The sequence below is a fragment of the Taudactylus pleione genome, unplaced genomic scaffold (genome assembly GCF_031769625.1).
Source record: "Taudactylus pleione unplaced genomic scaffold, aTauple2 ptg000169l, whole genome shotgun sequence".
Lineage (NCBI taxonomy): Eukaryota > Metazoa > Chordata > Amphibia > Anura > Myobatrachidae > Taudactylus > Taudactylus pleione.
The window spans coordinates 4570-30579 of NW_028284571.1; the positions used below are offsets into that span (position 1 = coordinate 4570).

Sequence of the window (26010 nt, forward strand, 5' to 3'; positions counted from 1 at the left end):
AATGAGAGCATGGCTAGCGGGATCCGGTTCAGCCCTCTCCTCCCCGCAGTGACCGCTGAATGAGAGCATGGCTAGCGGGATCAGATTCAGCCCTCTCCTCCCCGCAGTGACCGCTGAATGAGAGCATGGCTAGCGGGATCAGATTCAGCCCTCTCATCCCCGCAGTGACCACGGCTGCCGCTCAGCGGTATCTACATTCCCTACACCTCTCTGGCGGGGCCCTGCTCCAGTCTCCTGTGTGCAGGGGGGAAGATCAGAAGATAGAAAGAGAATGAGACAGTCTGACTCCCTGGTGCAGCTGTTTACTGGAGCCTCGGTTCCTGCGGGACATTGCTTGTCCTGTCACCTTGGATGGTAATGGGTCCCCAAAGGTACAGCATAGTTCACCTGACCCCTCTTGTGTGTTACCGGGTTGCCCTGTAACCTTTACATCATGTCTCTCCTCCGTATCATGCACTGAAAAGGCTGTGCGCACTTCACTCCCCCTCCCCTTATCTGTACACCCCCTCCTCATTCAGCATGAGAGAGCTGCAGTACTATCCGACGAGGTATTCCTGTGTGCAGCTAGCTCCCAGCCTAGGGCAAAGGGCCAATAGCTCCTGTGCAAGCAAGGCACAGAGGGCCCCATTTATCAACAATGTATAACCCCTTTAGAGCTCGCTAAATGCGTTCTATATATAAGAAGAGGTAATATAAGATTACCGCTGTTTGTCACAGCATCGCACTCTCCATCTTTTACATGGCGAGAGCGATGAGGTCCCCATTGTCTGTAATAGGGACCCAGCGTTGCCGTTTCAGTTAAGCATTCCATTATACAATACATGTACACACACAGTGAATACATAAGCATATATAAATTGTAACAATGTGACCACAAAAAAAATCCCTGTAAATGGGAGGCGTTGGGACCAGAAAGGGAAAGTGCCAGTACAGGAAAGAGGAGGAGTCAGAATTAATAGTTGAAGCGCCCCCCTCTTAAAGACCAGTCTAGATCCGCCCCTGCCTTCCCCTGTGACTCCTCACTGCCATTGGACTCTAGCTACGTTTGGTGCCTAACAAATAAAAGATAAGAATATTTGTAATGTGATCCCCTTCAATGTTCAACTCTGCAATAATATGTTTGTGCTTTAAAACAATATAAACTATAACTCTTTAATCCATAAGTAACATTTTATTTCTTTAGCGAGTTCAGCGTTGATTTTATATTTGCTGTGGTTGACTATTTTCCTGCCTGCTGCTGGAATGGTGGTAATGTGCATAGTGCTCTTGTATTGGAAATAATGTTACATTGGGATATTGTTTCTGCTTCAGGAACCGGTCACTAACCATGAATAATAGCATTGCTTTATGGAAGAATTGTCCCGGTGCCGTCACTTCCATAAAAGTGCACGCGCACACTTGTACCTTCCAAAGTTATGGAATGCAGGGGTTGTTTTGTTTTTGGGGGATATTTGTCCTGTCTTTGCTGATTTTATTTTGTCACTCAAAGAATGGTTGGTGTTTTGTACTGAAATGTTTCTGTATTATAGCCCTCTGCTTACAGGACACAATAATAGTACTATCATTGCCAAGTGGTGTTCGTCAAGTTATTGCTTAATAATAATTTTATTTATATAACTCTTTTCTCCCATAGGACTCAGTCACTTTACAGACATCAGAAAACATGGTACATTGTACAAGGATTTGGTGTTGCAAAAAAATAGAAAACCACACCGAGATAATTAAAATCAACCGAAACCTAGAGAGCACAATAAACATATTGCAGGGTTGGTGCAGACATTTTGGGAAATAACTTCCATTGGTTATATATTCCACCTACATAGGTACCAAATGAGGCAGCCGTCTTGTGTGCACTACGTAGGATTACCCTGGGTGGAATAGGTTACGCCTAGAAGAGATGACACACAGTGGTGGTTGCAGCATCCTGATGCTAGGAGTAGGGTCCCAACATAAGTCAGGTCCATGTATTTTTCATCCCATCCACGAGTGTACCAGGTGAGGCAGCCATGGTGGGCACACTACAAAGGTTGCACTGTGGGTGATAAACCATACAAGGACCCAAGGAATTATTTTTACTCTTCTTTGTCTGTTGCCCATTGGTGGCATGGTTGCCAATTGCCCTTTGGTGGCATGGTTGCCCATTGGTGGCAAAGTGTCAAATCTTCTAAAGAGGACAGGTGGAGAAGTTGCCCAGAGCAAACCAATCCTATTCTAGCTATCATTTTATAGAATGTACCAGATAAATGCTAGCTAGAAGCTATGTTGCTATGGCCAACTTCTCAATGTTTCCTGCTTTAGAAGGTTTGATATGTCTTCCCCCATCATCTAGGAGCTTACCAGACACACTTGTTACACTTAAAATGTTTTTCTATTTTGCAGGTAAGAATGCCATCCTTAATTAAATCTCCTATGAAATCCCTAGAAGAAATCAAGCAGATGTTTCAGAGGTTCTCTGTCCGTAAACTGAGCTCCACTTCGCTCTCAAGTGGAAAAGATTCATGTTCAGAAACGCAGAACAACTTTGTGAGCAAGCTGCCCTTTTTCAGCAGAGTGAAGCTGGCTTCTCCTGCCGAGGGTGGCCAGCTCCTGGAGGGTAGTTTAGACTCTACAAAGGAAATACAGCTTGAGAGCTTGGAGAACTCAGACCTTGCTGGTCCCAACGATGCTGATGCTAAGCCTACGGGGTGCGAGCTGTACTATGAAGCAGAGTCTCCGGATGAAGCTGCGCTGGTTCACGCTGCCAGAGCTTACAAATGTACTCTTCAGTCACGGACACCTGACCAGGTCACCGTGGAGCTCGGTGGTCTTGGGTCCATAACATTTCAACTGCTGCACATTCTGCCGTTTGACTCTGTGAGGAAAAGGATGTCTGTTGTAGTGCGTCACCCGGTATCCAATAGGGTGGTGGTTTACACAAAGGGTGCAGACTCTGTTATAATGGATCTCCTGTCTGTGACTTCTGGTGGTAAGTTCTTCAGTGCAAGTTTCTGTGTACAGCAGTGTCAAATTTAGTTTATTCTCTTGTATCCAAAATATGATCATATAAATGCAAAAATCTTTGTTTTATTATATTTCTATTAATCCAGAGCAAGATCTGATGCTTTGACTGTTTTAAGATATTTCTGTTCTTATCAACATACAGCGTGAGCTGTGAGATTTAATTTTGTAATACTGGCTCTTCTGATTCCCATCTCATATTGTTTTATACTTTTTGCTTATCTATTAACCTTTCCTAGTAGTAATTAATCACTTCCATCAGTCTCTGCCTAAGGGCCGTATTCAGTTTCGCACCTACGGTACTTTTTCACCTGCCGGACTTTTTGCGTATTTTAGCTGCGGAAACTTATCGTGCGCAACCCCGCTATTCGCCGTATTCAATTCCAAAACACGCGAAAACGCAACTCGGCAAATGCAAACCAGGGGAAAAGTACTGTCAGAATTGGGGAAATCGGCCTCAATGTACATGCCACCGAATAGCCCTAATAAAGCTATTTGGGGTACTTAAGGTGTGTCAGTTTCTTCTAATTTGCGTCTTTGCACTAGTGGGGAAGAATAGCATATTTAGCAGTTATATTTTTTTAATAAAATTAGTACAGTCAAATTTGGGGTACATGAAAATCGGTGAAAGCATGGTTTAACGCACCTCAAGCAAACACCTGCAAACAAAAACAAAAAAAACACCTCCCCCATACTTGCAGACTCCCCACAAGTCTCTGCTCTAGTTTAGAAGTTTGTACTCCCACTTAGCACTTTTTCGCCCCCATTTTCAAAGTGCTTTTTTTGGTGTTGCGCACTTTTTTTTTTACGCAGTTATACTTTGGGGGGCTGTCCCAAGGGTGCAGAGTGGTTTCCCCACCTTTGCACCCCAAAATAGCGATATGACACTTTTTTTCGACACCTATTCAGAGGCAAAACTCTTGCACCCATTGCATTGCGTTTTCGCATACGCGAAAAGTTTGCAGTTGAATAAGGAGATAAGTTTCGCCTGGCGAAAGGTCGCAATCGGCGATACTTTTTTTGCTGATTCCAACTTTTCGCGACTAATTGCAAACTGTGGCCCGTATTCAATCTATACTCCCTACCACTTGAACACATACTAGTTAATTTTAAGGATAATGCTAATTAACCTACTATTGTGTGGAGTATTGTTTCCTTAAGTCGTCATACTTCCCCCAGAAATCCCCTAAATGCACTTCAGACCTGTCCACAGGCCCCTAAAATACCAATCTGCCTCCCCCCCCCCCCCCAAAGAAAATGCCCCTTAAATACACGTGACCTCATACCTCCGCACTAGTCCCCACAAATCCTACTTCTGACATCCCCCAAAGTTCATTACATTTCATTCAGACCTCCCCACAGATACCTAGTTAAGTGCACTACAGTCCTCCACAAACGTGCCCCTAATATCGGCTGCTGCCCCTTGATCCCGATGTGCTGGCTGAGAAGGGCGCCAAGCCTCACAAGCAGCCCAGCGATTGGAGGGGGGGACTATGCTATTTCCTATAGAGCTCTCGTCCAGATTCTATTTACACTCTTGCTGATTTATCAAAATGTAGTCCCTCGCCGGTTATGGATTGCATTTACTCGCTATAGTGTCTTTTACAATCACCAAATAACATTGCAGGGATTAAAATTTACATTATACTGTACACATTTTCAGTCCCCTCTCCATAATAGTCCTGGCACCTCCTTCCCAAAAATGTGCTGCCTCTCTGATAAGAATTATGGCTCCCTCTTCACCTCCACACCCCTCCTCTGCCCTCTTCACCTTTTCCTCCATCGTCCCCTTCCTGCTGCCCCATTTCTCTACTAGCCCCTCTGTACCAATCACGCAGGCCCAGCAGTTCCTTCTCTCCGCCTGTTGCCCAGCAGCAGCTTTACATCACCCATCCTAAACCCAGCAGCTTCCTCTGTCCCAGACAAATGACCACTCCCCATCTCACTGCAGCGGATGGACTCTCATGTTGATGAGTTTTCAGCACTGCCAGTCAATGGCGTGGTGGGAGCTGTAGTTTGCAGCAGCTGGGAATACAGGCTGATTAGTGCGGGTGGCAAATAGCTTTCCGGCCCGTTGAGCTTCGCAAAATGAACGGATTCAGTTATACTACAGTAGCCCGCCCAGGGTTGCCAACTCTGAAATGTAAAACAAGCAACCGATGAGTGGAAATGAAGCCCAACACAATCCTAAACAGGGAAAAAGTGACCAACTTGGGGGCTTTGTCCTTCGCTCTCTCCCTGCATAACTTCCTTTATTCCTCCCTTTTTACAAACCTAAATATTTTATCTCCCCATCCCCACTTTACCTCCCCCATGCCCATCCTTATTAACCATCTCATTCCCCTCACCTCTCATCTGGCTATATTGCTTTTCTCCTCCCTCTTCATAAGCCTCAATATTTTTACCTTCTCCCTCTTTTCCTACCTCATTCCCTTGCCAGTCCTCCTTTTACCTGACTTCACTTCTCCCCTCCATTCCTCTCACCCCTATTTGTCTCCCTCTTTTCTTTTACCTGCCTATTTCCATTTTCCCCTCTCAATGTAACAGCCTCGGTAGTCTTAACTCCCCCCTCCCCCCCCCATGCACTTGCCTCATTTCCTTCGTCTAGTTTACCTCTCCCTCTTACCTGCCCCCTCCAACCCCGTCCTCTGCCTATTGCCCTCTGTTCCCCAGACACAACCTTCGTCCCTACCAGTGTGATAGAACACACACACACACACACTTGACTCCTGCGCCCCAAAAAACACAAGCCCAATAAAAACCTGCCGCTAGGAACCTGAGGATAATTGCTTACAAATACATTAATAGTATGGTTTTCAAGCTATTAAGGCCTATTCACAGTATTTGGGTTTAGGGTTTGATTGCTCTGTATTCCACATGAGGAAACCAGACCTAAATATTTGTATTGAATCATAAAATGAATTGGTGGATAAGGGAAATGTAATGAGGTTATTTGTGGGCCGTCTTGTAATGCCCTTTTAAAAAATGGCAAACGAAGGGTTAATTTCAGAAATTCCTAACTTCCACATACAACTTGAGTAAGTGTGTGAATAGTCTGTCCTTGAACTGTGTGTACATAGCTTATACTTACATCAGCAGGAGAAGTAATCTAGCAGATTGCACTTTAAATGTTCAAATATGTACATAACCGGTTCTGCATAGAATAACCTTATATTGTTATGTTTTCAGATAACAAAACAGAAATGCTTCAGACCGATATCCGGATGTTAACACAGAAACATTTAGATAAATATGCTAAAGGTGGACTGCGCACTTTGTGTATTGCGAAGAAGGTAACCTGAGGTCCTCTTCCTTCTCTGTGTATATACTTGTATTTATATATTGGTGTCAGAGAGCCAGCCATTCATGTCTGAGATCATCTGAGCTAAAGGCCAGACTATCGTTCCGGCTTAAAAATATCTATTTTTCTCAGCCCTGTAATACTGAAGGAAGGGGGTTACACCAGTGCTTCCCAAACTGAGTACAGCCGGGCACTTGTAGGGGTGGCATGAAGTGGTGACTGCCAATCATAAAATAGGTGGACAAAGCAAAGTTCAACTCTCTCCACCACCAGATAACTAATCCTATGGGTGACAGTTAGCACTGTTTACTTAGTTTAATATTTTTTTCAGAATTTCTCAAAACTTTTGGCCTACAGGAGCTGTGGAAACAATGCTGATACTCTAGTTGCTGATACTCTAGTGCGCTGTGATTCAAGAAAGTTTGGGAACCACTGGGTTACACAGATAACAGTGGCAGCACCAGTGTGCCAGGATGATTTATTCCAGTAACTAATGGATTCTTGTGTATAAGTCTACGTCCTGGGAAGGGGGTTGCCCAGCGCCTACACATGCCGTCTATCCTCTGAGCCAGTGGTTCACAAATCCTGTCCTCAAGCCATCCTAACAGTCCAGGTTTTAAGGCTATCCATGGCTGAACACAGATGGTTAAATCAAATTGACTGATGTACTAATTATCACCTGTGCTCAAGCATGGATATGCTTAAAACCTGGACTGTTTGGGTGCAATGAGGACAGAGTTTGGGCCCTTTGCTCTGAGCCCTATATAATCGCCGGGTTCTGGAACTATAGATAGACAGTAGTTAGACAATGTCTAGATAGACACCAAATGTTAGACTGTCAATAGTTAGACAGGGACAAAAGTCATACACATTAAAGTTTGACATGTACAAAGGTTGGACCATTACAAATGGTTGACAGGGTCAAAAGTTTGGCATGAAAATAGTACACACTTTATTTTTTAATGCTTTTTAGGGATAGGCACTTACTGGAGAGTTAGGGTTAGGCACCAAGGGGAGGGTTAGGATGAAGATTAAGGCTAAAAAAAACAAAAAAAATTGTCGACTCTCCATTTCGAACTTTTGACCCTGTCGATCTTTAGTGTGTCTGACTTTTTGTCCCTGTTGACCTTTTGTCCCTGTCTAACTATTGACTGCCTAAAGGCGCACATCCACATGCCGACTAGGGAAAGACAGCATGATTACGACATGGTAATCATACAGTCATCCCCCATTCCCTGCAGTGCCTACTCTGAACGATTAGTCATTCAGGGTAGGCACCCTCCATCAACCCCGAACATGGCCCATCTGTCGTCATCAGCAGATTGACCGGCATGTTCGAGCGATGAATGATGTCGGAAACGACTAGCGGCATTTTAGTGCACGATTAATGAGCGATTGCATTATTACGATGTCTTAATTGTGCAGTCACTCAGTAATATCGCCAAGTGGATGTGCCCCTTAACATCTAGAGCGGGATGCACTAATACTTACCGCCTAACAAAGCCAGACATTGCAATTGTACAGATCGCATATGCGATCTGTACAGCAAAGGACAGCTCTTCCAATAAGAGCTGTCCTTTGCGATCTCTCCTGCACAGTGACTTCCGGGTTAGACCCGGGAATCCATCTGCGCATGCGCAGTGACTGGACGGCCGCGGGGCATGCTGGGAGGGATCCCTCATACCAGCGCGAGCGGTAGAAGCCCATAGGCTTCTATAGGGTAACACCAGCAATAGCTGGCGTTACCCTCCGCATCGCAGCCCGGCGGCCAGGAGATTGCTGCATACAGAAAATGCGTTAAATGGGTTTTACCGCATTTTCCGTTTGGTGCATCCCGCCCCTGGTGTCTATGTTTTACCGCATTTTCCGTTTGGTGCATCCCGCCCCTGGTGTCTATCTAGACATTGTCTATCTCTTATACCACACCCATAATCACCGATCTCTGCACAGAGTTGGCTGATGTGTGATCATCAGCCCCTCAGCTACTTCTTGGGGACTGATCGTACTTTACTGAGAGATAGACTTCTGTATACTGGATGCTATTCCCAGTCTCTGTGTTTCCCGGTCTGTGTATGAAGTATTATATGCTTCAACACTGTTTAGTAAAATAGAAAAAAGCGATCTACTATTTCTTTTTTTTGTTAAAGCTTATGAACTGGTGTCTAAAGCAGGGGGTCTTCAACCTTGGCCCTCCAGCTGCTGTGGAACTACACATCCCAGCATGCACTGCCACGTTTTTGATATAACGGCATGCTAAAACTATGGCAGTGCATGCTGGGATGTGTAGTTCCACAGCAGCTGGAGGACCAAGGTTGAAGACCCCTGGTCTAAAGTATCTACAATTAATGTACAACTATCAATCACTTTGTTGTTGTATTAGGGTGGAACATTGGTATAAAGACTTTCCTCTGCATGAGAGAGATTTCTGTATGTAAGCCCTAGATTTAAGCTCATTGTTTTTATAAAAGGTAAGATTTGCATCTGACCTGCAGGTAATGACCGATCTTGAGTATGCAGATTGGCTACAGTCCCACTTTTTAGCAGAAACCAGTATTGATCACAGAGATGAGCTCTTATACGAGTCTACTCTTAGACTGGAAACCAATTTAACTCTGCTTGGTAAGTCTGATTTGTAGTAATAACTTATGTATTACAGAATACTTATTTTGGTAAACGTAAAGTGCGTTTACGCCCAAAGTGTAAGTTGTTACCTTATTCTTTGTAACTTTGAAATGTAGCTGTATAGATAGGAAAAGGAGTGACCATTTCATTATTTGCCTTATACATTGTTGCAGTGATGTATCTGTTATGGGTGCAGGTTGTGCAGGGTCCTACGCCACCCACCCTGCATCCAGATCTGTGACAACCGCAATGTATTTATGGTGCTCTGTTTGGAGGTAGTAACAGGACTCAGATTAGTCACTGATGCTGACTGGTCCCTTGACTGCATCCAAAGAGTGCTCCGGAAATGTGCCACCAGCACCCGTTCATGAGATGGCAAAGATTCTGGCACATTACCAGCATCTCTGCTATCTTATGCCTGGGTGCCAGGTACGTATTTCCAGAGTCGGGGTTGCTGCAAACAACTTGTATACAGGCCCATAAACTATTAAACCACTATGCACTGTTGCCAGTTTTAATATGACAATGCTGAAAGAACGAACAGCTGCTCTGCAGCAATCACAGGATTGTCCCTTGGTGTATGGGCTTTGTCTGCTAAGCAAGTCACGTGTTTTGCTTAAAAAGAATTGCCCATTTGCATGTTGTACCTAAGGTTGCCAGGAAGTGGTGACATCAGGTAGGAGGAAGCATTATAGTCTGGGGCTATTTTGCTGCATTTTGAGTCGGCGACTTGCATGAAGTGACTGGTACCCTGAACCTAAAAGGGCTACCACAGTATTTTACAGCTTCTTGCAAGACCCTCTAGTATTTTCCTAGTTGGTCAAGGTTTAATCCTATAGCAAGATAATGACCCAGAACAAACCTCCAGGCTATGTTGGTACTAGCTTCAAGGAAAAGAACAAAACAGGCTTCAAATCATTGAATGGCCAACAGTCTTCAGACTGTGGTTTAGGATGAACTGGACAGAAGGGTGAGGGCAAAGCAACCTACAAGAGTAACACGTTTGTGGGAACTTCTGCCCCAGTATTGGGAAGAACTTCCTGAACAATGCCCCAAGTGTGTTTGGAGATTATATCTACTTTGAGTCAAATCTTTTGTTAAATAAAATGTTTGAAATTAAAGCATAGAATAAACAATTGGAGTTAAAAAGAAAAAAAAATTAGAGTACACTGAGAAATTAAACTTAATAAAAACTGGAAAAATAAGGGTGTAGTAAAAGATTTGACTGGTTGTGTATGATTTACACATCGTGTGCAGTAAAAGGGTTCTTATGTTATGCAAGTATTTAGTGTCCATGAAAATGTATCTACAGTATAAGGTGGCACAGCTGTATTGATCGCAGGCTGTTCTATCTTTCCACAGAGGATGTTCTCACCTTGCACAGGAGTAATGCAGCTCCTACTCTTGTAAACTAATGAATATTAAACTGATAAATGATTTTACCCACAGAACCAGATTTATGTACATATATATATATATATATATATATATATATATATATGTATGTATGTGTACAGATGTGTCCACATTCCCCTAACCTAACATCGCACCAAATAGTCCAAGAGTCCGTGCTGCCGACTTTCTTAGTTGTGCCATGCCTTATAATATAAGTCTTAATGTGCTATACTTTAAACTTGGTGCACTATTTGCGACTTAGTTTAACTGGGATGAAAGAGGGTGGTAGCCTGGGGCTATTCAATTTCAGACCCTTTTTCACCGGAGACCCTTTTTAACGCCCATGAAATTAACATGTTAACAGGCGTTAACACACACAAGCCTGCGGGCTGCCTTCAGGGTTCATTGAATAGCCCCAGGTAATCAAAGCGGCATGCAGTAAATTACTGTGGCTAATTAAATTTTACCCTTAGCGCACTATTAGATCATTTAGATGCAAAATTCAGAAACTTGCGTAATTTGGGTAAAAAGACAAATGACAACCTTTGTCTTCCAGATTTCATAGGTTTTCCTCAACTTTGCTTCTTAGGGCCGTATTTGATTAGAGGCGAAAAGCCTCATTTGCCGAAAAGAGTTCGCAGATGCGATGTTTTCGCCACATTCCAAAGTATCTCCCTATTCAATTCCAGCATGTTTTCACGCGTGCGAAAACTCCATAGGCAAATGTTTCTCCACCCAAATGCAGGAGAAAAGATGTGAAAAATCCCTATTTTTGCCTAAAGATGTGGGGTCCTGGTTCAGAACCCTTTGGACACCCCCCTAATGACTAATTAGGCAAACAAAAAAATGAATAATTGATCTAAATTTGCCCTAAAAAACACATCAATTTTTGGTGAAAATGTATGAAGTATTTGAAACTGGGTATAAAGTACTGTTTGGTATTTTGGGGTGCTGTATGGATGGGATGGGTGTATTTAGGATTGCAGGTGGCTGCAGCAGGTGTTTGGTTTTGTTTGGGTTTGGTTTTGTTTGGGTTTGGTTTTGTTTGGGTTTTTGTTTTCTTGTTGTTTTTTTAGAATTCACTTTAGAGACACAAAAATATACTAGTACCCATTTAAATGAACTCACAATTTCTTCTTCCTCCACTAGGAATATTTTTCACATAAAAAAAAAAAAAAAAAATTATATCGATCATTTATCCACACTAATGAAAATAACAGCCCATTGATTCAGTTTAAGGAGCTAAAATACTTTTATTAGGTCTATTAATACACTTCTGTATTGATTTCCAGGGTCAGTTAGGCTTTCCCCAAAATAAGCAGTCCTTTTCGCTAGTTTCGTCATTCGCAGCTGAGTATTTTGGCATTGAATAGGGCGAAAAGTGGGAACGTACATTGTGAATACGCAAGAACTTTGCATACAAACAGGCGAATGAGGCGAGAAGATTGCAGCAGTGAAAACATTTTGCCGGATGGGACTTTTTGCCTCGAATTGATTTCTGTCCTTAATTTGCTAGAAGCGTACTATGGGCCTTATTCTGATTATCGGAAATCTGGACCCGTTTTGCGCATGTGCGGGTTGGGTCCTGCTATCTCAATCACAGGTCACCAAAACCGCAGCATGACTGACCTGCTGCGCCATATGGGGGCGTAGTTGGCCTGTGGGAGTGCCGAGGTCAGAGTCTCTCAGACGCAGATTTCCTGTCCTCACAAGCTGCCAGCCTGAGTAAGCCGGAGCGTCTACAAGCCCTGCACTCGGGTTGCATCGGCTTCCTATAGACTCTTCCTGCAGTGTTATAATTATTGCTGGATGGTTGTACAATACCGTCTGGACCTGAATCAGGCCCTATGTTGCTAATAGTGTTCTAAGTACTGTGCTTGGGATTAGTATCTTTTTGTAAGGAGTTGGTATAAAGTAGCAGATTAAGCATAAGGTGCCCACAGACATAGCAATGTGCTCACGGTCAGCCGATGTGTACGATTTCCCTTGAAACTCTCCCCGGCAGCTCTGCACACGATTTGGTGTCCAATCTTCATACAATCTCTCCTGCATCCAGACTTTTTACAGTGCATCGTGTCCTAGATTGTCAGATCTGCCCTACTGCACGGCAGATCTGGCGATGCTATGTGCGGCGCATCGTGATCGTGAGTGGGACTCACGATTTACTCAGGATTTGGCCATATTTTACATGATCTGTCATTCCAATGTGTCGCAATCGGCCAGATTGGGTAAAATATCGCTCTGTGTGGAGGCAGTAATAATGGTGCGTGTTTTGAGTCACTCGTATACAGTATACATTGTTATGCTTAATCTGCTACTTTATAACCATTCCTTTACTACCTACCAATCCTTAATACAGCATGTAGTACACTGTAAAGGCCTCCACACAAACACTTAACGCCATAACGGCCGATCCGATGGATTGGAACGATATCTCTGCAATATTGTTCCGTGTGGGGGTATGATATCGGCCAGTGCGCACTCCCGTGGGGTCGTCGATCGCTTCTCCAGATCTTTCTGCTTGTTCAGCTAATCTGGGGGATCGACTAACTATCCCATGGCACGATTTGTGGGGGTTAAGGGGGGTTTCGGCATATCGAGTGGTCGGACACCAGATCACTGCGTGTGTGGGGAGCGTCCGATATGTCGGCTGTCGGATCGGCCGCTGCATCGCTAGGTGCATATCGCGCCATGTATGGGGGCCTTAAGTGACTTAGTACACAATTAGCGAATTAAGACACAAAATTCGGAAAAAAGTATTCAATCGCGTGAATCGCTACCAGTGGCGGAGCATCCAGTCATGCCAGGCATCTGATTTCATATGGAGCAAAAACGATAGGTGTGTAAGGACAGATCTGTAGCGTCCTCAGTGTTGTGTAATGCCAGATCGAAGTGTATTTACTGGAAGGGGGGGCAGGCTTGTACAGATTCAAAGCTTAAAGGCCAGTAATAGTACAGGCTGACTTTTGCTTTCTGTTGAGCACTTAAGGCTCATAATTTCCTTTACTTAAATTGTGTTTTACCAACCACTTTTTTCAGGGGCCACTGGAATAGAGGATCGTCTGCAGGAAGGTGTTCCAGAAACAATAGAGTCCTTAAGAAAAGCTGGTATTAAAATCTGGATGCTCACTGGGGACAAGGAAGAGACTGCAGTCAACATTGCCTATGCCTGCAAACTGCTGGAACACAGTGACAAGATCTTCAACCTAAGCAGTCAAGACAATGTGAGTGCAAGTGCACCTGAATGATCAGAGCAATTCCAACTATGGTCCGTATTCAGTTAGCGGCGAAACTGGATGTTTTTTTCCGCCATAGGCGATAAGTGAAAACCGATATTTTCGCCAAAAAAACAGGCGAAAACACAATTGACAAAAAAAAACTAGAGAAGTTTTCTCCATTCCAGAGCAGGTGAAAAGAAAAAAGAAAAATCCCTATTTTCTGCTAAAAAATGTGGGGATTTCTTTCAGAACCCTTTGGACAGCCTCCCTAATGATCCCCCCAAATTTGTAAGGTGCGCACTTTGGCGAAAAAACGGCCGCACAAATTTTGGGTAAAAAAACACATTGAAAATGGTTTTAATGTTTTGGGTCTGATTTTTCGGGGGACGGTATGGATGTGTGAAGTATTTTAAACATCGCACGCGGTTGCAGCAGGCGTTTTTTATGGTTTTTAAAATTTAGTTTGTCCGACACGAAAATATACTTGCATCCATTTTAACGTACCCAAATTTACGTGGAACAGTAATTTCCTGGAAAAAAAATTGCTTCCTATCATTTTCAATGTTTTATTTATTTTTCACCCAAAATTGCGCGGTCGTTTTTCACCAAAGTGCGTAACATACGAAATTTTTTGGGGGGGGTAATTTATCATTAGGGGGGTGTTCAAAGGGTTCTGAAAGAAATCCCCACATTTTTAGCCAAAAATAGGGATTTTGCATTTTTTTCATCTGGGATGAATAAAACGTATCTCTAGTTTTTTTTTCGCCTGTTTTTTTGGCGAAAAACGGCCGCTAATTGAGTACGGCCCTATGCTGTGTAGTGTGATGGAGACTCTATAATAAATTAGCCTGACAACCTTCCTGATCAAGCCTACAACTATTGTGACGCAGCATAAAAACGGTCACTGCAGTGTGTTGGATCATTTCTCAAGCTTGAATTCCCCCTTTTAGATGAGGTCCTTTGTCCACATGAGATGTGTGTAACTTTGCTCTGCACCAGAGGTTCCCAATGTCCGCCATTACAGTCCAGGTTTTAAGGATATCTATGCTTGAGTCCAGATGGTTAAATAAAATTTACGGAGGTACTAATTAAGTCACCTATGCTCAAGCATGGATATCCTTAAAACGGGAACTGTAATGTGGAATTTGGGAACCTCTGCTCTACACTCTTGTATACATTTATTTATTTGCTTATTCTGTTCTCTTAGGAAACTACATGCAAGGTTTTAATGAATCATTTTATTGATGAAATTGAGAGACACATTTTACCAAATAGTCCACTGAAAACGGGCGGGAAACTGCAGAGTTCCCATTGTGAGAAGGAAAAGCTGCACTTTGCTTTAATAATCGATGGGAAGAGCCTGGAGTTTGCACTGCACGAAGCCCTGCAGAAAAGGTTCCTGTGCCTCACAGCGCAGTGCAGAGCGGTCATATGCTGCAGGGCTACGCCACTACAGAAAAGCCAAGTGGTCAAACTGGTTCGCAGTAACATGCGAGTAATGACTCTAGCCATTGGTTAGTACAACTAGAAATGTTTGCATCTATGGTATATTTTTATCTGATAGGTGTTTGTTATCAACCATGTATAAAAGGTAATCATATGTAAGTTACACCTTCTTAGAAATTGAATATAAGTATGAATTTTTTTTAAATTAATGGTTGGTGTGTGGATACATTTGTCCTTGCTCACTAGAGAAACCTATGGCAATATACATTAACATTTCTTTTTTTTTTTTTTTTTTTTATATATAGTGTGTGCTTTGTCTGCATGTACCCCCAAAGTCATGCTTGAGATTATTTGTAGACACATATTAATTTTAACTCCGTTTTGACACTCTAAAGCAAAAAAAAAATACTTTTAAATGTGTGAGCACAAATGTTTTCTTAAAAATTCTACATCCTACGCCAGGGGTCTGCAACCTGTTTAACTTACACATCCCAGCATGCCCTGCCACCATTTTGATATAACAGCATGCTAAAACTTTGGCAGGGCATCCTGGGATCTGTAGTTCCACAGCAGCTGGAGGGGCAAAGGTCGAAGACCCATGTCCTATGCCTACGGAGTGAATATTTGCATCATTTTCCTTGATTCGTTGTATAGCAGAGAAGACACAGCACAGATGGTATAATGGTTAGCGTTACTGCCTCACAGCACTGAGGTCATGGGTTTATTCCCACTATGGCCCTAACTGTGCAGAGTTTGTATGTTCTCCCTGTGCTTGCGTGGGTTTCCTCCGGGTGCTCCGGTTTCCTCCCACATGCCAAAAATATACTGGTAGGTTAATGGGCTCCCCACAAAATTGACCATAGTGTGTATGTGTGTGAGCATGTGGTAGGGAATTTAGAGGGTGAGGTCCCCTGGTGCAGGGACAGATGTGAATGGTAAGATATTCTCTGAAACGCTGTGGAATGTGTGCAATATATAAATAACTGGTAATAAATAAATAAAATAAGACCCACACACTGGTAATAACACTGTGGCACTACCCTAAAAGGACATACTTTGAAATCCTGGTCTTTGCAAATTATAGACAATTCCACGATTTGTACATATAGCTACAGCTGACATTGAGGCCAATGTGCGCTATATCTCACCTACAAGTAGATATTCTGGTATGATTGCACAAATATTCGGGAGAAATTAGGTTTACTGTATAAAGTGTTTAAGTTGTTCTACTTTTTATAGCCCCATTTGTTTCTGGAATTCCTGACTTTTATTGGCCATGGCGTACATACAGATTCCTCCTTACTCAGCTTTGCTCTCAGCGCGACACGTTCACTAGAATGGCGCCAGATGTCACATTAAGGTTTTGTTAGTTTACGGTATTTTCGCACTATCGTTACTACTGCACTATACTTAACAACAGAGAGCTTTCAATTGCACAACATTCGTACAAAGCTTTGTGTAAAAGTATACTACTAGAGAGAAAATGCTATTATATTGGTGAAAAAGCAGCAAAGAGCGTGAACTAATCGGCAATACTGCCTGTACTGAAGACTGACCATGTGACTAAACATCGAAAAATCATGTCCGACATATAATATGGCGATCTGACATACAGTACGTGACACAACAATGCTCAATATGAGGTTCAGTTGTGTTTTCAGTGTTGATTAGTCCTCACAATCTTTTCTACATTTTCACTAATATAATGCTACTTTTTTCTTCATATTAAGTTACATTTTAGCTAATATTATGATACTTTTATGCAAATATTTGTTTGATTTTTGTGCAATTTTTTTTTTGCGTGTTTTAAGAGCACTCTCTCATTACGAACAGCCTATAACATGATGCACCAGTGTATCCGGTACTGTGGTGCGAGATAGAGGGTTCTTTTGTGGTGTATTAGCAAAGCTTCGTAAGGACACATCTATACCTAATGATCTTTCTGCTTTACACTGTGTTCTTGTGCTTTTATTTTTGTTTTTTATGTTGCAAGGTGACGGAGCCAATGATGTTAGCATGATTCAAGTGGCTGATGTTGGCGTGGGCATTTCTGGCCAGGAGGGCATGCAGGTACGATTTAACTACAACTGAGTCAGGTTTAATTACACTTTAAACAGAATATGAGAGAAGAAATTATAAGAGATGGTTACGAGTCCTTAGCTTTTGTCTTCTCAACACAACGGACATAATCGTGAAGCAGAGGGGGACAAAAAAAAAAAAAAGGCGATGTAGCATCAGTCCAGAAGTGGACAGAAGACCTCTGGAGAGATGTTGACCCATGTTGACTGGATAGCTTCTCACAGCTCCCTGATATTTGTAGGTGTAGGATCTTGGGTGCGAATGGACCTCTCCACCATGTCCCATAAATGTTTGATTGGGTTAGGCGAACGTGGTGGCCACACCATTCGTCAGAATGCTCCTCTGACCAATTCTAGACAACTTAGGACCTATGACACAGGGCATTATCCTGCTGGAATATTCCATCATTGTGGGGTACATGAATTTCATGAAGGGCTGCAAATGGTCATCAAGCAATGCAACGAGCTGTTAATGATCAATGACTTGTTCATGCTGACCAGCGGATCCAACCCTTGCTACGTGAACACAGGAGCCACCACCAGCCTGCACGGTGCCAGTTCTCCATGGTCCTATTAGCGACGTCACAAGCTCAGGTGAGACGCTGTGTACAATGTCGTAATGTTAACGGGTACTGTGGTCGGTCTTCGGCTCCCATATCCCATGGAATCTAAAGAACGCTGTACTGACTAGCTGGATATGCATCTGGTACCTCCTGCATTGAATGTGGATGTGGTTTGAGCCTGTGTCTCTTGGCCAATTCTGCCCAAATGCCGCTGGTCACGATCATTAAGCACCCGTGGTCGGCCACTGTGCTGTTCACGGTGGGTGGTAATGCCTTCCATGAGGTGTTACCGCTACACATGATACCGTAGATGGAAGAATGTTGAATGTCCCATCCGTCGGGCACCTAATATTATGCCCCGTTCGAACTGTGATAATTCACGTTTTCTTGCCATGAGCAGCCTAGCTGGTGCTCAAACTGACTCACAAGATGTCCAGACCTGCATCAGTTGTAGTCTGATATTTCCAAGATGTGTACGTATGGTGATGCCACCTACCATTGCTTTTACATACTTATATCCTATGACTTTTGGCACTTCAGTGTAGATGGTTCTAAATTTTTGTCCCTGGGAGAGATTTATCAAACCTCAGAGAGCTAAATGACCGACCAACCTGCTGTGATATTACCGGCTGTTAGAAAAATGACAGAAGCTGATAGTGGTACTTTAGCTCAGTCCACTTTATATCTCTCCAAGGTTTGATATATCTCCCCCTAAAAGTCCCATATTCAATTGGAATAAGCAATTGTTAGGTTTTTTTTTTTTTTTCTTATTCGGTCATTAAAATGAAGCAAATACATACAGTAGGTTCTTTGTAAAATTATGAGTAGGAGAATAGAGCTTTGTGGAAATGATGGCCTTAATATAGCGTTAGGAATTTGTGTACATGTACAGTAACACACAATACATTCGCATATAGAGGATTTTCTCAATCCATTGTCATTTGGTAATTGCTGTTCCCTGTCATATACACTTAAAGGGCTGCAGTGTTGAACATTCAATCCAGCTGATTAGCACAAGCTGAATGCCAGTATGTGTATCTAATAATGGGGCACAATCAGATATTGACCCCCACAAATTGCCAAATTCATTTAATCACCCATCAAAAGGTAATAAATACTTCAATAATTTTGTCAGTTAGCAATGCATCCTCTAGATGGCGCACTTGTACATGTAACTGCAATATCTCCATCACTTTTTGTGCTCTACAAACAAAAGGGTTTTTACTTCTACATGTTTCTTATTATGAACTGAATCGTAGTCCCTTCTGCTAATGTGAAACTACCCTAATGTATCCACAAGGCCATTATTGTTGATCTTCAGATAGCGTGTGATTTGTCCTGTCATAGCAATAGTATGGGTGCCACATCAAGCAGGGCAATAAATAGTTTTACCAAAAAATGTCCCCTCTTTTCCACATCAGTCACATACAGAGTGACATCAGTTATTTACTTTTGGACTTTGAAGCGTCCGTATTTTCCATAATTAGTAAGCTCTAAATAGATATTCTATTAAGTATTGTGCATAGAGCTGCCAATGGAAATGGTTTGATTTTGGGAAAAGCAGCTGAATCCGATTAATGAGCCAGTTGGTAAGATACCACTTTGTTCACATTCATTTCATAGATTGTAAGATCTGTCATTCAGGCGCCTCTATTGTGCAATGCGATGAATCCTCACAGAGCCGACATGGAACTCTATGTATGTGAGCAGCATGTGTATATTTATATTAGCAGGTCATTTCTTTGCCATCAACATGAGTTCTGTCCTATTATGATATATACTTACATACGCACATTCAAATTAATGATCTAGGTCAGTGTAAAGCTGGGAACACAGATTTTCTGTCAACCATCCAACTAGTTGATTGGTTGGAAAGAAAATCTGGTAACGTATGAAAGCAAATGACAATCAGCAATTTGCTCCCAAACGCCGGAAAATGGACAAAAACTGTTTGTTAAATGTTTGATCTAAACAATTTGTTCATACTTGTCTGAACGTCCATTTTCATCTGTTTTCTGGCATTTAGCAGCAAATTCATCAGTTACTTCCATCGTTACCAGATTTTCGTTTCAACCAATCAACTAGTTGGATGGTTGGACAGAAAATCTTTACGTGTGTATGCAGCATTGGGATGCAGCATTACATCAAATGTAGTCTATACCAGCAGGAAAGTCTGTCTGATTAATCTGTCAGTCCACATGTACGTATTGGGAGGCAATACATTCAGTGCAGCAGGCACTGCAATATCACTTGTAATATTGGGTATTTGGTCCAATGTCCCCTTATGTGTGTCCCCCCGCAAAGTACTGGTGTGCCTGTTAATTGTCTTATTGAAATGGATTAGGGTTACTACCAGGCATGTTGGTACATGCATTCTGCAGGTGATGGCTGCTGGTCTCTGTTCTCTCACCTACTGATCACACTAATAGGCCCCAATGACAGTACCTAAAAGTGCGTCTCCCAAATCATACACAGAATATGCAAGATGCGCTTCACAAGCAGCCTAACGTTCAACCCTATAGTGTAGAGTGTGTGTTCCTCATTATATACACTGAAGAGCGGTCCCAACATGTCGTACTCTTTGCATTGCAGGCAGTAATGTCCAGCGACTTTGCAGTCTCCCACTTCAAGCATCTGAGGAAGTTGCTGCTTGTCCACGGCCACTGGTGTTACACGCGGCTTGCCAACATGATACTGTATTTTTTCTATAAAAATGTGGTAGGTGAAAAATGTTATAACCTAGAAGACGAGGTTACAAATTATGTACAATTATCAGTCGATTTAATCGTACAGATTTAAAATGATACAATTTATGTAGTAACTTTAGCGGGAGAGAGAAGTGGAGACAGATAAATTACCAACCAATCAGCTCCTAACTGTCATGTTACAGGCTGTTAGAAAAATGAGTTAGAAACTGATTGGTTGGTACTTGATCTCGCTTCAAGATTTGATAAATCTCCCCCCAAGCAATGAACTACAGTCCTAGTAATATAAAAGGAAAACGTGCATTGAAATGGTTTTGTTTTCTCCCTCAGATGTTTGTTACCCTTTTGTTCTGGTACCAGTTCTTTTGTGGATTCTCCGGAACTTCAATGACAGATTTTTGGATGTTAATTTTGTTCAATCTGCTTTTTACATCGGTGCCACCTATAATCTACGGTGTTCTTGATAAAGATGTGTCTGCAGACACCCTCCTTGTGCTTCCGGAGCTCTACAGATCCGGGCAGGCATCAGAGGTAAGGCATTTGTCGTTGTGTTCCGCACGCTGTATTATTCAGTCTTAGTGTGACGTGCAGCCTCTTTGGTTTGTTACATCATTATCCTGTTGTGTGTTCTTATATTATACAGCTGCTTGTCAGTGACTATTCCAAACTGCGCTGAGGTTCTGTTGTTTCTCATTCCCATAGTTATTTGACAGTAAAATAATGGTTGTCTGCAATATATGCCCAGGAATGAAGTATGGATTATGACTGAGGTGTGTCTATGGTGCTTCTAGATTACCAGAATTTACAACCTAGTCTAGTTTAACAGTAACACTTGTGGGGGGTTTTTTGGGCAGTGGGAGAGGTGCAATGTTACATTTCTTTTATCCTATTGTTTCACTACAGGATGTAATTGTTTCTGTGACAGATCAATGGTGCTGTGTAGTAACATTTTGTCTACATTACAGTACCTGCCGACACTCTGTACATACAACCTCTCACTCCTGTACTACTAATATCCCACATTGATCATTGCAATTCTATATTTACTACAGTTCACCAACCAGATATTACTCTACAATCCGTTTTCACTACAGCAGCTAGAATGGTGTAGCCACGGATCACAGTACAGCTCTGTGGACGCTGATGCTGTGTTTGGGGAAGGTTACATTAGCAAGAGGCTGTAGCAAAGAGGGCCGTCCCTTTTTATGATTCTGCTGCTGCGTGGAAGAGACCAATACCTTTCCTACTTAAGGTTATTTACAATCATTAATCAAAGTTTCAAATCTTCACTAAACCCATAGCAACCAATTATTAACTTTCGCCTGTCTAATGCAAGTTATATAGTGAAAGTAAATGGTTGCAATGAGTTCAGTGTACGTTTGGCACCAATTAGCAGTGTGCCTAAATAACTGTCATTTGTCTTTTTTTTTTTTTTTTAATCTGTTCTACTAAACTTATCTGGGTTATAGTTACAAAATTATAAAGTGTAACAATATAAGGATTGGGGAGGGACGAGGGTGCGGTGGCGTTTGGAACATTTCTGGTAGTAATGCTGGAGCAATGATGTCATCCGCGAGCAGAATTGCAGCCATGAAAACAAAGGCTGGAGGGGCCTTGCTCATGAGCGCTTACAAACTAGTGGGAAAAGGACGCACCTTAGACAAGAGGAGGGAATAGAACTCAGAACAGGGGTCATTAGGGTTGCCACCTCATCACATGAATTACACAGATTACGTGGCTGGCTGACTTCAAGTCTCCATTTCACCTGTTTTTAATCAGCCACAGAACCTGTGTAATTCACATGTGTCCAGTTTTAAAGCGATGAGTTTGTAACCCTAGGGGTTCTAAAAATGAAAAGGCAAAAAATATTACATGTAAGAGAAAATATCTGTCCCATGGTGTCTTCATCCTTATCTCTGTGTGCAACACAATGGAGAAGCCATCCTAGAACCTGTGAGCGCCCGTGTTCTCCAGCCAGCAGCAGTAGTCACACAGCTCTCCAGCAGCCAGAAGCATTTGCTGTCTTCATGATACACGGCTCTACCATTACTAAACCTAAGAATTGTATGGAGATATGGAGCCTCGTATGCACAAGTCACATATCCGTTAGCCGCTGCTCCCAGCTACCTGCACCTGGCAGTGCCCGCTTACTGGGGCAGATGGCAACAGGGACGCAAATCCCAGATGCGCGGCAGCCGGCAGACAGTGTGAACCGGCCCGGCAGAGGGTAGTGGTAGTTTGGGACCGGCCCAGCAGGAACATTTCTGGTGGCCCAATCCACCCCCGAGTACATACATTGCACCACCATGTGCTGAAAAGCATGTGTGACACATTCCACAATCAACTATTTACTGCAATGACAAACAAACAAAAAATATTATTAAAATAGTTAATTGTGAAATAATGAGATGAGGTGGAAGAACTTATACATATTCCGACTATATAATGGAAAATGATACATACATACAGTGCATTCGGAAAGTATTCACAGCACCTCTCAAGCTCCATAAGGTTGGATGGGAAGCGTCGGTGCACAGCCATTTTCAGATCTCTCCAGAGTTGTTAAATCTGATTCATGCTTCACTGTAGGGATTGTATTGGCCTGGTGATGAGGTGCCTGGTTTTCTCCAAACATAATGCCTGGCATTCACGCCAAAGAGTTCAATCTGTCTCATCAGACCAGAGAATTTTGTTACTCCATTGTCTGAGAGTCCTTCAGGTGCATTTTGGCAAACTCCAGGCTGGCTGCCATGTGCTTTTTTTTTTATTAAGGAGTGGCTTCCGTCTGGCCACTCTACCATACAGGCCTGATTGGTGGATTGCTGCAGAGATGGTTGTCCTGGAAGGTTCTCCTCTCTCCACAGAGGAATGCTGTAGCTCTGACAGAGTGTCCATTGGGTTCTTGGTCACCTCCCTGACTAGGGCCCTTCTCCCCCGATCGCTCAGTTTAGAAGGCGGCCAACTCTAGGAAGAGTCCTGGTGGTTCCGAACTTCTTCCATTTATGGATGATGGAGGTCACTGTGCTTATTGGGACAAAGCAGCAGATATTTTTCTGCACCCTTCCCCAGATTTGTGCCTCGAGACAATCCTGTCTCGGAGGTCTACAGACAATTCCTTGGACTTCATGCTTGGTTTGTGCTCTGACATGCACTGTCAAGTGTGGGACCTTATATAGACAGGTGTATACCTTTCAAAATCATGTCCAATCAACTGAATTTACCACAGGTGGGCTCCAATGAAGCTGTAGGAATAGCTCAAGGATGATCAGTGGAAACAGGATGCACCTGAGCTTAATTTTGAGCATCATGGCAAAGGCTGTGAATACTTATGTACATGTGATTTCTGTTGAGTCCTTTTTTTTTTTTTTTTTTTTAATTTGCAAAAATCTCAAACTTTTTACACGTAGTCATTATGGGATATTGTGTGTGTGTGGGATTTTGAAGACAAATATGAATTCCATTTTGGAATAAGGCTGTAACATAACAAAATGTGGAAAAGGTGAAGCGCTGTGAATACTTTCCGGATGCTGCATACATATTAAAAAGACGTTTGGATGTGAATCATAAAGGGCCAAATATGGCTTATACAGTATTTGCAGATACTGCAATGGCGACGACTGATAGCCTTTATATTCCATAGAATATTAGCAGACAACATTTGTGAGGATCAAATCCACTTCATGCGCAGGAAATTTCCATTAATAACAGGCAATCGTCGTAGCTTTCGAGTATGTTTATGTATATAATGTAAATGTCCTTGTTGGTTCCCTTTTTGTAGGCATACCGGCCGTCAACATTCTGGGTCACTATACTGGATGCCTTCTATCAGAGCATGGCATGCTTCTTCATCCCCTACTTTGTAAGTAGTGTAGGCGAATTCCTATCACGTATTGTAGTACATACATATATGCTATTGTTACTTTTATTGTAATAATATATGTATCTATATAGAATTAATGAGATACATCCCTGGCTAGTCAAATATTCTAATCTTACAGATCTGCAATGGCATACATGTGGCAGGTGTTGTCCATGTGTATTTATTCTTAAGTCTTTATGTAGAATTATACTGCTAATGTACTGTAGGAATTCAGGATCATATTATACCCCAAATAAGGTTGTTGGAATAGATTATCAGAGCCATTTTACTTGGAAAGTTGGGAGAATTTCAGGACTATGCAAAGTATACACTATTGTAATTTTAAAGAAAAATTCAATGCAAATCTAAAAGTCCAAAATTTAGATTTGTTTTAACTAAATAACTGAATGCTACTTACCTGGGGGTTGTCATTTCTTAATAGCTCTTCCTGTGTCGCAGATGCATCCAGCCTGTTAATGCGTGTAACAACCCAGCAAACCACTCCTCACCCCTACTACTGCTAGTTGGCCCTCTTCTGTAAACCTACCACTGATGTGAACAAATAGGAGGGATGTTGAGAACACTAATGTTGGTTATTATAAATTCCCTCTATGGTAGGCAGTCACCGATCAAGTTGCATGTATTGGGAACTTTATGTAAAGAGATGAGATACAATCTATAGATTTAAATTATAGTACTGTAAGCTTGCGAGCAGGGCCTTCCTACCTATATATCTGTTATTACCCAGTTTTGTTCTAATAATGCTTATAATTGTAAAGCGCAACGGAATATGCTGCGCTATATAAGAAACTGTTAATAAATAAATAATAAATTTGTGATCTTCACCCAAAACTGTAGTTCATCTCTCCTTTTAAGGGTATAATTTATGTCCCTCTTTTAGTATTTACCTGACCTGCAACTTGCCTACTGTCATAGAATAAATATTTTATTGATAAATCATTTACAATTCTCTTAACTATGTCTTTCTCCTATTCTGTGCAGTGTGTTGTGCGAGGCACGCTGTATAACCACTTTCCATTGTACTAGTAATGTTCTCCTTTCTCTTACTGTGTAGTGTAGTGTGAGGCACGCTGTATATCCACTTTCCATTGTACTAGTAATGTTCTCCTTTCTCTTACTGTGCAGTGTTGTGCGAGGCACGCTGTATATCCACTTTCCATTGTACTAGTAATGTTCTCCTTTCTCTTACTGTGCAGTGTTGTGCGAGGCACGCTGTATATCCACTTTCCATTGTACTAGTAATGTTCTCCTTTCTCTTACTGTGCAGTGTTGTGCGAGGCACGCTGTATATCCACTTTCCATTGTACTAGTAATGTTCTCCTTTCTCTTACTGTGTAGTGTTGTGCGAGGCACGCTGTATATCCACTTTCCATTGTACTAGTAATGTTCTCCTTTCTCTTACTGTGTAGTGTAGTGTGAGGCACGCTGTATATCCACTTTCCATTGTACTAGTAATGTTCTCCTTTCTCTTACTGTGCAGTGTTGTGCGAGGCACGCTGTATATCCACTTTCCATTGTACTAGTAATGTTCTCCTTTCTCTTACTGTGCAGTGTTGTGCGAGGCACGCTGTATAACCACTTTCCATTGTACTAGTAATGTTCTCCTTTCTCTTACTGTGTAGTGTAGTGCGAGGCACGCTGTATAACCACTTTCCATTGTACTAGTAGTGTTCTCCTTTCTCTTACTCTGTGCAGTGTGTTGTGCGAGGCACGCTGTATAACCACTTTCCATTGTACTAGTAATGTTCTCCTTTCTCTTACTGTGCAGTGTTGTGCGAGGCACGCTGTATAACCACTTTCCATTG

General features: G+C 42.3%; 1 protein-coding gene across 1 annotated transcript in view; it reads left to right on the forward strand.

The window, feature by feature from the left end:
- Positions 1-2379: 2379 nt before the first annotated feature.
- Positions 2380-26010, forward strand: part of LOC148521345 (phospholipid-transporting ATPase VD-like) — a gene marked incomplete at its 5' end in the record, with an annotated part of 36382 nt that continues 12751 nt past the window's right edge. Inside the window, 9 exons of the mRNA XM_088475289.1 lie at positions 2380-2965; positions 6187-6290; positions 8791-8917; positions 13355-13539; positions 14741-15047; positions 16973-17049; positions 20213-20338; positions 20656-20856; positions 24104-24184. Coding sequence (XP_088331415.1) covers positions 2380-2965; positions 6187-6290; positions 8791-8917; positions 13355-13539; positions 14741-15047; positions 16973-17049; positions 20213-20338; positions 20656-20856; positions 24104-24184 — 1794 coding nt within the window. The remainder of the gene's footprint in view (positions 2966-6186; positions 6291-8790; positions 8918-13354; positions 13540-14740; positions 15048-16972; positions 17050-20212; positions 20339-20655; positions 20857-24103; positions 24185-26010) is intronic.